Source organism: Trachinotus anak, unplaced genomic scaffold, assembly GCF_046630095.1.
Source record: "Trachinotus anak isolate AG129_WGS33_773 ecotype Australia unplaced genomic scaffold, CSIRO_AGI_Tana_v1 ptg000014l, whole genome shotgun sequence".
Classification (NCBI taxonomy): Eukaryota; Metazoa; Chordata; class Actinopteri; order Carangiformes; family Carangidae; genus Trachinotus; species Trachinotus anak.
This window is the reverse complement of record NW_027273865.1, coordinates 4,060,139-4,073,799: the sequence shown is the minus strand read 5'-3', so window position 1 is coordinate 4,073,799 and position 13,661 is coordinate 4,060,139. Positions and strand designations below refer to the sequence as shown.

The following is a 13,661-nucleotide window of genomic DNA, read 5'->3' as shown; positions in this document are numbered from 1 at the left end:
CCAAACCAATTAAAAAGGAGGAATTTTGACAATGTGTGTAGGGATATGACTTAAGTAAATACGTATGGAAACCTCAGAAAATAAAATCAAAACAATGTCCAAATTCAGGCTGGTCGACCCATCGCACCTTCCAATGGACCTTTCCCTGCCTAGCATCAATATCCCTAAGCATCCCCAAAAAAAAAGAAACATCTGAGATCCCAGTGTTTTTACTCAATAGCAGAAAACATCATTCTCCAAACAATTAAAACAAAGAAAATGTTATAAAATTTAAGTATTACCCATGTAATAAAGAAACTTCAAAAACTAAGCAAGACATAATAGTTTGGCTAAGATTATCACTACTATATAAACGTCCTCTAGCACTATCACAGATTACAATATAATAGAACAAAATCCAATATTAAAAAATATATGTAAGAGAAGACAGATAAATGCATCACACCGCAGTTCCTCAGCAGCATCGACTCTCAGTATAGTGTCGATGGTGTTTTAAATCTGGCCAGTCCTTTTTTTTTTGTCCATGTTTGAATGTCTGAATCCTTTCAGAACGTTGGGATCCCTGAACAGCCAACCACCCTGACAGTGGTCTTCCCCCAATATCGTTCTAGGAGGAAAGAAAAGAAAACACCAAACAGTATCTTTGCAAAAACAACAGATGCAAATTGAAACATCAAATGTAGATTAACACCTTATAAGTAGATGTGAAATTCACTATATCATACTTTCACATTATTCCTAGTTATAAATCACCTTTTCCATTTCCCCCTTTAATCACACCACTCTATAGTAAGAAACTACTAAAAATAAAATAATAACAGAAATAAATGTGCCAGTTCCCTTTTCTTTCTACTTCCAGAAATAGCATTAGATTGGACCTCATCAGGTACTTTTCCTCTCAGACAGCAAAAACCTCATATGGGAGTTTCAGCGTTGCCATATAACAGCATCCTGTCCACCCATACAGTAGAAATATGTATGCCTTATCACCACAAAACCCCCAAATATCCTTGAAATTCCCTATAGTCACGTTTCCAGGCAACATTTGGTTCTGCACCATCAAAGTTCTACTCTGTTTGTGATGTGGTACATAAAAGGTCCCTTCATACAAGTCATCACTAGCCTTATGTTTACGCTTACCCAAATCTTTCATATACGTGTTACAGTCTGATATTCCCATAAACATCCCAGGCCCATTATGAGTATCGTTTGAACAAAAACAGTCTTTAGCCCTCATAGATTTCACTTCCATTGCATCAGGAACCGCTGTTATCATATTTTCATACTGATTAAGTACATTCACATATGGTAGCTCCCTCAACCAAGAACAATTATGTCTAGGTCTAAACAGATGCACCGACAAAGCCATCGCTGTATCTTTTGCTGATTGCTGCTGATACAACAACCACGATAGTGCATAAGATTGACATACAATAGTTAGTGGTTCTGGTACCGTCTCTAAAATTGAAGGCCATGTGCCTGGTGATGGAATTTTCACCAAACATGGACAGTTCATTTTCCTAACCGATCTTACGGAATCAGTCACCTGTTGGAACCATAAGTTCCTACCTGCCCATGGTTCTACGATTTGTAACACCGAGGAATCAAATCCATATGCCTTCCACTTAGTTTCTCTCTTCTGTAATGCATGGTAATGGTTAGTCATGTCTTCTGGTGTCCAGTCGAAGTCAAAAAACTTATCTTCCCCCATTTGTTCTCTAGTTTCCAAAATCTCATTACTACTATTCACACTAGGCTCTATCTTTAACATAGGCTTCTGAGTTACATTTACTAACTCCTTAAATTTCAAACATGTCATATCAGGTGTCTGTGTCACATTTATTAATTTTGTAGACATCAAAGACATCGTCACTGTTTTATTAGTAAAGGTTGCTCTTGTCACAACCTCACTTGTAAAATTTCCAGATGTAACAAAAGTAGAAGTTGTCACCGTCACTGTTGTAGCATTCATCCCCTTCAAAGTTGTAGCTAGAGTAGTAGCCTTCATCTGTGCACTACTCACCCTTGGAGTAGTTACTGTGGTGAATCGTTCCTGAATCCCTTTAGCAACCGTAAAAACTCCAATAGGACTCAAATCTTTTTATCATAAGTATCACCTTACGAGTTATATAACCCTCTATCCAATAATTTCGAAATGGAACAAATTTAAACTCTGGCTCTAAGTAAGTACATGTGTACTCCCCTTGGTCCTCCCATGTAACATTACGCAAGACAAGTGAACAATCACCCCTAATTTTCAACCACTTCATATCATTGTACAAAAGATACTTCCTTTGATCGAGAGGCATAATGTCAACTTCAGATCCTGAACACTTCTTCACCACGACTATTTTCCCATTTAGGAGGATTGTTACCATCAACATTCCATCTTCCACATCGACAAGGAAGGTGAACACCTCTTCCTAACTTAGCTCTAATCACAGTCTTCAAAGGAGTTGGCGTCATAGAAATCATCTGAGCCGCCACTGTAGTTAAATGCGACGCATTTATATCTTCCATAACTTTCAGCGATGCAAGAGTAGATTCCATTCCATTTTTTCAGCTTTCAGCCGGAGAGTTGATGTCATCATTGTCAGTTCTCTTATTTCCTCATCATCTTGGAGCTCTGTACTCTTACTTTCATCTATGACCACTAGAGTCACTATACTAGCTCTGAATCCTATCTCTGATCCTTCACTCTCAAACTGTGAATCATAAAAAGAACACCTATAATCACCTTGATCTTCCTGCTGAGGCCTACGTACATAAAGACTACAATCTCCTTCAATCTTCAGTCTTCTCTTGTCATTAAGCAACACATACTTTCCTAATGGTGACGTCCCTGACAGATCTAGAACCCTACCATGGCTATCTTCCCACTGGACTCTAAATTTCCCTTCACCACTATTTTCTCCCGTACACTGGCATATGAGCTGAACTAACATCTCTAAGGTCACTTCAACCCTAGTTCTCATAACGTTTTGGTCTGACCCTTTTCCAAACTGGTCTTGGACTCCTTCATCTAACTGAATCTCTGGATTCCCCTGCAGCGGAGTCACAGCCCTTTGTAACCTTCGACGCTTTGCACTCCACTGAAATAGGCTCTGCTGTTTCTGGGACATATTGGAAATCAATGTCACCAAATCTTCTTTCCTGCCCATTGACTGCAGAGTCATCTCTGGCATCATCAGAAATGTGCACAGGATCATCAGTATTGTCCCCAACACGGATAGTCTCCTCTTCTGGATTTTGACTCTGGAGATCTCCATGCATCTCTTCTTCTTCTGCATGTTCTTCCACATTTTCTTCTGCCTCTCTTGGGCCTTCAACATCTCGGCTCTGTGAGCGTGGCACCTCGTCTCATGGCGCTTTGACACAATGCGATAAAGGATACCACGTTGGAGACCCTTTAACTTGGACCGCAGTTCCAGTACTGCGAACAACTTCAAATGGTCCTTCACAGCGTTCGTTATACCACTTCCTTCTAAACACCTTCATGAACACCTTGTCTCCAGGTTGCACTGTGCTCCTCTTTTGCTCATTGAGCCTCTCCTGCACCTCCTCTTGTCTTTGCCTGTCAGAAACATATGTGGATATTCTTTTATGCAGAGTAGCCATATATGTAACGTACGCTTGCATTTCATCTTCCAAAAGGGCCAGGCTTGGACCCTTTCCACTTGTAAGCAAACAAGGCGTTGGCATCCGTCTTCCCGTGACCAACTCATGAGGTGTCATATGCAAATCACGCAGCTTACTCGAGCAACATACCATTAGCGCCAGCGGAAGTGCCGTTATCCAATTTAGACCCGTGTATTGGCAGATTTTAACAATGCGATTTTTCAGAACACCATTCATTTTTTCACAAATCCCTCGACTTTGCGGATGATAGACTGCTCCAAGACACTGTTTAATTCCCAGTTTTTGCAAAATCAATTTCACTGTTTTATCCACAAACTCCTTCCCATTGTCTGAGGATATCCTATCTGGAAGTCCCCACCTGCTTATGACCTCCTTTGTAATCTTTCTCCTAACTTCCTCCCTTGCAACATGAGCTAACCCATGCGCTTCCTGAATCATCAGACCTAACAGGTCTGGAGGTGCTACTATCAGCCCCTCATAATTTCTCCAAAGACCAATAGAATCTTGGGTGGCACCTCGGTCTAGCCACAACTTTTTATCCATTGCAGGAGCAGCTTCCTGCATTGAAATCACATCCCTAAGTGTAATTTTATCTTCCAAATTCACTTCATGAGTTACCAGAAGAACTTTACCCAATTTGTCTGCTCCTGTGACTGCTTTTGCAGCTTCATCAGCCGCTTTATTCCCTTGTGTGACCTTTGACACATCCACTCTATGTGCTGCGCATTTAGCTATTGCTATTTCTTTAGGCTTCATCATAGCATGCAACAGTTTCATTATCTGAGCGTGATGCTGTATTGGAGAACCATCCGTTTTCTTAAACCCTTGGTTTTTCCACACCGATCCAAACAAGTGACACACATTATGTGCCAACACTTAGGTTATTTTTATCTACACCAGATGTTTTCCTCTTTTAAACTACAACTATTAATAAACACCAAGTTATGATTTCATACAATACATTAGCAATTTAGAAATTTTAGTTTAGTGCTTATGCACACAAACATCCTCACTGATCTCTCCAGTTCTCTTCAAAATCATATACGTCCTTTTTGGGGCTCACACGTTCTTACAGATCGAAAACGTCGCCTCGAAAGAGGCTCATAGATCTTATCAAAGTCCCCCTCAAAGGCTCATAAGTTTTAGTCACATATATAAAGTCCTCTTGTTTGAGGCTTATATATTTTAACACAAAATATCTTTCCTTATAAATGACTAAGTCTCCTGTTCTCAACCACAACCTATATATGCCTATTCAATATGAAATCTATCACATTAACATAAACCACATTAACCAACCCATTCCGCAGCCTTTCACACACAGCTGGAACACAGCTGAGACAGCCTCCACACACACACGGACACACAGGCAGAGACCAATCGTCCAACAAACAATGGCACAAAACAAACTCACAAAGTAAAAACACACAGCACATTTAGCATCATCCAAAAAACACAAGCAGCATTCGATCCTAAAGTCGACTCATTCATACTTTTCCTATAGCATGCTTTTCACCGCTTCTTTTCTCTCTTTATTCTTTCTAAATTTATGATACCTTATGAGGTGTAGATATTCAGTGAGAGGCTGCTTCAGACACTGTTCGTCAACTAGTGTTCGAGTGGGAACTTACATATGAATTTTCCATTCTACACTTCCAGTTCCTAGAACTGACCCGAAATTCACCTAGTGATGTTCCAGGATTTTAGGCCCGTCTAAAACCGCCTCCCAAAAGATTTTGTCCAAATCTGCGGCTTCTTTCTTTAACTCTTATTTTCTCTTTTCCTTTATTTCTCTTTTATTCTTTACTCTTATTTTCTCATTTCTCTCTATTCCTCTATTGTCTCTTTACTTTTTCCTCTTGTCTTCTTTATTTTCTTTTTCTCTTTACCTTGTCTCTTTTTTCATCTTTCCAATTTCCCCTGGGCCCAGGGTTGTTACTTGCCTCTTTTTCTTTTAACCAAATCCGACTATTCCTCAAAGCCAACTTTCACGCAGTGACTAATATACACATGTCTTACCGTTAAGAAGCCGAGGGCCCAATCTTCATTAATCTCGCATGGTGTTGTTTAGCTCACCTTATCGTTACTAATTAGGCTATTCTACACTTTTTACTTCAACTTCTTATTTTCTTCACTTTTTTTACTTCAACTTTTATTCTTCTTCCTTTCTTTTTAGTTCAACTTTTATTCTCTATCTTCTCTGTTATACTCCCCCCTGTTGCGTTGTTCACAACGCAATAAAACCCAATTTAGAACGGAGCATCACTCCACACATCAACACATCATGGCACACACACACACACGATTCTTTACGGTGTGATCTGACAGCAAACACACAACAGTCTCAACAAACGAACCAGCGCCCAATCATGTGAGAAATGCTCACCGTATTTGCCGGCTTGGTGCGGGAGTAGGTGCGCTGAAGTTGTCGGAGACGCCGCAGGTCACAACACGCCAGGGAGGACACATGGAAAGACTCCAACAGCAGAACATCCTCTGATCTATACAAACATCTACTGATCTATATTATTAGACTTTATTCTCAACTCTTTTGTCCCTGTCAGGATCCTGTAGACATGATGACTCAGTTTTTTCAGGTATCCAATTGGTCAGTAGTTTGGCTGTTGACAGGTTAGGAGTTCAGCATCAATTCCCATGGTGCTTTACTCCAGTAACAAGTGAAACACCGTCATAGTTAAACCTGAAGTTAACCAGTGTCTGAGGTCACTGATGTAAGTCCAGGACTGGGATTCAGTCCAGGACTCAGGTGAAGACAAACTGCACCTGAAGCATCATAATCGTCCTCCATCACTGTATAAAGTCGTGCTGGGTCACATGATTCTGTTTATTAATCTCACTCAGTGAGAAACTGGACTCAGATCACAAGCCTCATTTCCACTCTCACTGTGAACCATAAAGGATGAAGACTCTCCTTCATCATCAGTCTGCAAAAACACAACACTGTCTGAGCCACAAGTTATCAGACACAGAAAAGAATGACAACAAACACATACAACTGGACCGATTGTTGGTGGATCACAAACAGGAGCTGATCAGTGAACTTTACATCAATAACTGTAAAGTCCTGTTTGACTCTGACCTTCATCTGTCAGGACTGGAGTCTTCAGCAGGTCCAGGCAGGCTCAGACTGTGATCAGTTAAGATTCAAATACAAACAGTTCACACAACGACTAACAATAAATAATGAGGATATGATGTTACACAATGAGAACACAAACACAGTTATTTCTGTTAATCACTGTTTAAATCTGAGAATGATGATAATGAATGAAGCTCAGCAAAGTTGTTGAGTTTGATGTTAAATTCTGTCTTCTTTATTTTCACCTGATGATCAGGTGACCACCTGATCAGAGGAATCATCAGGTGATCACATCATTAGTCTGTTCATAGATACTGATTCATGAGGAGATGAGCTGCACATAGTTTTAGTGTGTATGTATCATTTACATGTCTAGACCCTGCTGATCTGGATCCACTTAGAAACTAGAGGAGCTCTCAGAGACACAGACCAGGTTCACAGTAACTGCACCAGATCCTGGTTCAGGACTGCTGGTGTAACCCTGCTGACAAACTGACAAACAAACATGGCCTTCTATGAGAGATAATGATCTCTAATGATGTGCCTGAAAGTCTGCTCAGGGTTCAATCTATGCCTTTGTCTCCCAGCATGCTGTGCTGCCCCTGCTGTTGGTTGGTGTCTCACACACACACACACACACACACAGCTGAAGGTTGAACAGCTGCACTGATTTGAAGGGACAGTTCACCTGTTTCCTCTGCAGCTTCACCCCAGCACTCTAAAACCACTTAGAACTGGTTTCACAAAACCAGTTAATCCATCTGGGTCTGGACTTCAGGTCTACTTAACAATTATTTATGATGTGAATTCATCATGACAGAGAACGTGCAGCAGCAGAGAACATGAACATCACAGTGTAACCTAGGCTTCAGTGAAATACATCAGACCTTGTATTCACAAAACCTCTTCAGAATAAAAGTCTCTTGTCACTGTCTGATTCAGGACAAACTCCTAAAAATACTGGTCCTGTCAGTCCTGATTGTCATGACTCCTCATGTCTCTGACTCAGACTAATTCAAACACACTTGGAGCTAAAAATAGAACTTGAGGAGTCAGAAATAGTGGTGAAGATCCTCACGCACTGAGACCAGATCCCAGAGAATCATAAAGGACTGTGGTCCCCTCACAACACTGTCTGTGAAACGATCTGTTCACCCAACAGTAAATGTTCTTTGTAGACCCCACTCACAGGACAGTTCATGCGTTTCCCTTCAGATGTTCAGCAGCTCCAGAGAAATTAAGCAGCTTCATCAGGTTGACCAAGTGTGATTGGAGCCAGAGATGGAACCATTTAACACAGGTTGTGTTGGTCCTGAAGGTTCTGAGGTGGTGTTGATGGTGCACCAGTTGTAAACGTTGTAAAGTGGATCTACACATGAGCATGAATTTAGTGGGAGGGGCCTGAGGCAGCTGTTTGACAGGATCATGTTCATCATGTCTCTCATTGTGAGGGACAGTGGGTATCACACACCTCCCCCCACAGCCAGATCACCACATGTACAACTGGTGGATCACAGCCTCAGTGAGGGTCAGCGAGATTTAGTTATTTTTCCAGTGAGTGAATTTAAGTTTTTATTGTAAATGAAATTCTCCAGCTCACCACAGACTTGATCAGACTGATGAGAATCCACAACTTTAATAGAATAATAATCTGTAATTAGTGAATCTGGATCAGTTCATTTCTTTGTCACTGCAGGATTTTGCTCATGCATTTTCACCAATCTGTCAGCAACATGAGAACAGACATCACCATAGCAACAGAGTCTCAGTCTGATCTTAAAACCTTCGGGGGACTCAGGAGAATTCTGAGGGGAAGAGAAAATGATTTGTGGATACAGGTCCAGACCTTTAGACAAACCCGAGCATGACCTGAGACCCTGAACTGTGACTGCAGCACACTCACCTGACAGGTACAGGTGAACATCTTCAGGCCTGAAGCTTCTACAGAACCATGTTCATCCATCAGTGGAACTTAACACTGATCTGGTCCAGATCTCGTGGCTCCAGATCCTCATGAGACTTGAATCAGTCTTAGATCCGACTACAGGTTCTGAAGACCTGAGACCACATCTACTCCAAACCTGCTCCGGTATCTAAATACAGACTGTGAGCACATCAGTCTGAGTCTCTGTCACTAACTTCACTGACCTCAGTCTGACCTGCTAATTCAATATTAATTTAATCATCAATCGATCATTGGAGGAAATAATCAGATGATTGATCCAGAGTGAGAATGTTCAACATGAGGAACGATCATCTGATGGAACACAGAACAGGAACCTTTACTGTCTGTACTGCAGTGCTGTGTGGCACCTGTACCGTTACTCTGAGCCCTCCCTCACACTAAACATGAACTCACATGATAGTGTCACATGATGACATCATGATGATGTAATGTGTGAATGACAACAGTGCAGCAGATTTGGACCTGGTCTTTATTGTTTCTGTACAAACAACATCACATCAGAGATGATGGCTCCTCACACTCGAGAGGGATACAGCATCTGCAACACAGGAAGTCAAATCATCAACTGTCATAATAAAAGCACAACATTTAATCTCTAATGTGTTTCAGTATCTGATCCCAGAGCAGGAGACACTTTCAGTGTTAGAGTCCAGAGTCCTGGACTGAACCAGTGTCTGAGGTCACTGAGGTAACTTCAGGTTTAACTATGACGGTGGTTCCCTTGTTACCGGGGTAAATCACCATGGTAACAGATGCTGAACTCCTAACCTGTCAACAGCCAAACTAGTGATCAATCAGGTCACTGTAAAACCTGAGTCACCATGTCTACAGGATCCTGACAGGGACAAAAGAGTTGAGAATAAAGTCTAATAATATAGATCAGTAGATGTTTATATAGATCAGAGGATGTTCTGCTGTTGGAGTCTTTCCATGTGTCCTCTCTGGTTTTAAAACAGAGCTTCTATAACAAACAGGAGAGTTTATCACTAAATAACTATATCAGAACTATTAAAGCTTCCTCTGAACTGATTTATTAATCCACAGACTCCTGACAGTGATGAAGCTGTGACTCTCCTCTTCATCACTGCAGCTCAGAATAACATGAGACTGAAAAGAACTGGAAATAAAAACTAAACCTGATGTCTTTGATCAGATCATTGATCCACACACTGATCAATATCTCATTATTAGAAATGAACATTTCAGTCTCACTGACCTCATCACACATCTACTACTTCTCTTCACAAACAGTCTGACGTCACTTTAATTGTCTGATCTTCATGTTCACAACATCAGAAACCTGATGATTCATCTTATTTACAGTTTATCCTCAGTCTGACTTTAATCCATACATTGTTTCTACTGGTTTATTCTGGTCATGTGATCATGTTTTTGAATTTCACCCGATGACATCATGACTGAACTCACCTTCGGGTCTCAGTTTCTACTCAGATCACATTAATACTTTATTCATGGTTCTGATGATGTTCATAATTAAAAACTCTTCCTCTCACTTGAAGGAGCGTGTACCTGGACAGGTGAACCAGAGTTACTTGAACGAGGTGATAACCAGCTTCATAGTCCAGGTGATCAGGTCAATATTAGGTTCAGTTAAACCAGATTTGTTGAACCTGCTCTATGGTTCAGGACTCTGGTGTTATGGAGCAAAGCGTCACCTGAAAAATGGGGTCCTTTATAAACATGTGACCAGACTATCTCCATCCACGACTCTTCAGCCCGACTGTTACTGAACTTGGTGTCTTTACAGCTGTTGTCAATTTCAAGGTCCATAGAGTCTAAAGGTTTTTAGAGATCAATACAGTCTAAAGGTAAATGTCCATGTGTTTTTGATTATAAAGCGGGTCTAGGTTCTATATTAATACTGTGAAAGTATCAAAGCCTCAGTCCACAGAGAAATGCACACAGCCTGTATTCAGAAACTGAGCCTAAAAACCAGCCGTTAGGATTTCTCGAACTATGTGATTTCACAACAAGGCAGAGGGTCAGAGCCTCTCTTTTGATTGGCTCCCTGACCTGTTGTCACTAGAGCTCCAGAGAGAAGCCTGAGAGAAGAGATGTAAAACTACAGAGATGGTTTTTGGTTCTTAAAACCACAAATATATCTTCTGACAGATATCAACACTTCAGATAAAACACAGAAGCGTGAGATATGAGACCTTTAATGTTTTCAACTCTGTAGCTGTGTTCACTGTTCTCTGTCTGTGGTACTGTCTGCAGCTCATCTGGCACATGCATGCGCGGACAGTCATGTGATGTGTTTATGTGTTAGTGTGGATGGTAGTTCATATTAAAATGGAAGTAAGTGTGTGTGTGTGTGAGTGTGAGAGAGACTCACCACTCTGATTCGGTGTCCGATGGCTTTAGCTGGCAGGTTGCTGCTGAACTTGGCTCGGACCATGCCACTGTTTCCGTGAGCGCGGGTCACCTTCCCCCAGATCACTCTGGTTTTGTTGGGTTTACCGCCCGGTGTCACTGTGTTCCTACAGACAACACACAGTCAGCTCCACACACTGGTATGTTTCAACTATAAAGCTGTGAGCAGCAGCTGGGTGGAGTCAGACAGAACCCGCCCTACACATTTACACTGAACAGACCAGAGGCCTCAAACACAGTGCACACCTCTGTCAGCTGGTCACAGTGATGATGATAAACATTCAGAGCCTTCATCCACTGATCAAACACAAACACACACACACACAGTACAGAGAGTTAGTGGGGTCTTCATGTCCTGATGTAGTCAGACCACTAGGTTCAGGACTGTGAACTAGGTTTAGGACTCCGTCCTCTTTTTACAGCGATCACATCTACACATTAAAGTGTTATAACTGATTATAATTTAATGTTCTATTTTGAAAAGACTCAAATGTGAAACCAACCAGGAAGGAAGTGATGACATGGACACTACATGGTACAACCTCATGACCACTGAAGTCTACATTGTCACACTGAGGTCAGCTGACTGTACAGTGATCACGTCCACACATGAACCTGCTCTCAGGGTTACATCAGGATAATCACTGACACAGTTGAGCGCTGAGTGATGCAGGTGACTCTTACTTCTTGGCCTTGTACACATAGGCGCAGCGTTTTCCCAGATAGAAGTCAACCTCATCTCTAGTGTAGCAGCCCTCCAGCTTCAGAAGAGCTGTGTGCTCGCGCTGGTTCCTTAGACCGCGCTTGTAGCCAGTGAAAATGGCCTTACTCCACAGTCTGAGCAACAACAGACAGAGCAGCTGTCAGTCACAGGTACATGTACAAACACACTCAGATGTGAGATGAACATCCACAGGTGAGAGATCAGTTAATGTAGTCTTACCGTCCAGGCATCGTCAGTCTTCTCCAGATGAGTTCACCTGTAAAAGAAAAAGACATTTAAACTTCAAGTCATTACCTGGTTCAGAGACCTTCAGGTATTCAGGATCCTGGTCCAGGTCTCTGATCTCATCATAGTTTAAACACCAACAAAGACCACAGACCAGGTCAACAGGTTCTCACACTGACAGAGTCCAGGTGGTTTAAGGACCGAGCTCATCACAACTGAAACAACCTGAGCTGTACTTTAACATCCACACTCTGCAGGTAACAGAGTTTACAGCAGGTAACAACCTGTGACATCACAGAGCAGCCTCATTGACTCCAACACTTCACAGATCAGTCTGATGTATTGATCATCAGTTCTGGTTATGATCACATTAATCACGTCGCATGAAAACAAACACCGGGTGTTTTTGATCTTTGGTTCCACAAGCAGAGCATGTAACACGAGATGTGCTAAAGGTTCTAACTACACCGGCTCTGGTTCACACGGGGGACATTTCTGTCCGTTACACCTCTTTACCATCTGCACATACATGTCACAGCACAGGTAACATGCACCGGGTCACCGCTTCTGGTTCAGACCACCGTCTTACTCACAGCTGAGATACCTACCCGTTCACCGGTGTGATGCTAACATGCTAACTGCTAACACTGACTGGAGGAGCACAGGGCTACACCGGCACCAGGACCAATTTTACATGCCTCCGTTATCTGAACCAATGCCCGGGATCCAGTCTACAACGCTTGCAACGTGAACTGAACTTCATGCCAAACGACAGCTCCTCAACCCGGACTACCCTCCGTCCTGTTAGCCGCTACCAGCTCTATCCACTCCGGATCTCCGCCATCACTCACCCCACACCGACAGAACGCGGCCGGTGACCGGAGGACACAGTGTCCGTTCACCGCCGATGACGATCGATCCGAAATAAAACAGAGATTAAAGAATAAATGAGAAGTTTGGGCCGACATGTTGGCACTCTTACCGTCACTGCGGGGAAGATGGAGGGAAAGGACGGCCCACAGGCATGCTGGGTAATTATCGTACACAGAGGTGTCCGCGGAGCTGCCTGATTGAAACGGTATTATTTCTCTTTATTTTGATACAATCTGACTCTGTTTGAACTGTAAATCACTTTTAAAGTCCATTTTATCCGGACCGCGTTTTATTTAGATCTGGTCTTGATCCTGGACCTGGTCTTATTATCATTATTATGATCATTGTTATTATTATTATTTTAAAGAGAGACAGAAACATTCCCAACACATTTTCCCATTAGTTTGGATTAAAGTTTGTGAGCACTTTTTAAACTATATAGATTACTTTTATTAATTTTCTGTAATGTATTTATTTATGTGTGAGAATGATATTCTTATCAGATGTCATTTTACTGAGGGGTATTACATTTAGTTTTGTTTAGTACTTATTAGTATTGGTATTAGCATTTTCTATGTATATAAATCGTTTAGTTACGCATATCATTGAGTAACATTGAATATATAAACCGTTTAAACCTGAAAATGTATGTATTTCTTCTGTATTATGTATTTTTTTGTATTTATATATTTAGTACATTATTATATTTTTATTATTTATCGTTCTAAATATTTGTTATT

The 13,661-nt window shown here is 41.5% G+C and overlaps 1 protein-coding gene across 2 annotated transcripts; it reads right to left on the bottom strand.

Moving 5' to 3' along the window:
* Positions 1-9,156: 9,156 nt before the first annotated feature.
* On the bottom strand, positions 9,157-13,146 carry rpl35a (ribosomal protein L35a). 2 transcript variants are annotated; one of them, XM_071496664.1, is made up of 5 exons: positions 13,031-13,146; positions 12,043-12,079; positions 11,784-11,936; positions 11,062-11,206; positions 9,157-10,381 (listed from the first exon to the last, which is right to left on the bottom strand). In XM_071496664.1, exons 2-5 carry the CDS (start codon positions 12,051-12,053, stop codon positions 10,349-10,351), a joined length of 342 nt encoding a protein of 113 aa, XP_071352765.1. In that variant the 5' UTR covers positions 12,054-12,079; positions 13,031-13,146; the 3' UTR covers positions 9,157-10,348. The 2 variants fall into 2 exon arrangements, with proteins under 2 accessions (XP_071352765.1, XP_071352766.1); XM_071496665.1 differs by having other exon boundaries at positions 9,157-9,243.
* Between the last annotated feature and the right edge of the window lie 515 nt (positions 13,147-13,661).

Bases quoted from the DNA above. Each gene is read 5' to 3' on its own strand.
- rpl35a (XM_071496664.1), bottom strand. The intron at 11,207-11,783 runs GTAAGAGTCACC...TGTTGTCTGTAG, and splicing joins TATGTGTACAAGGCCAAGAA to GAACACAGTGACACCGGGCG. The intron at 10,382-11,061 runs GTGAGTCTCTCT...CCCATTTTTCAG, and splicing joins TCGGACACCGAATCAGAGTG to GTGACGCTTTGCTCCATAAC.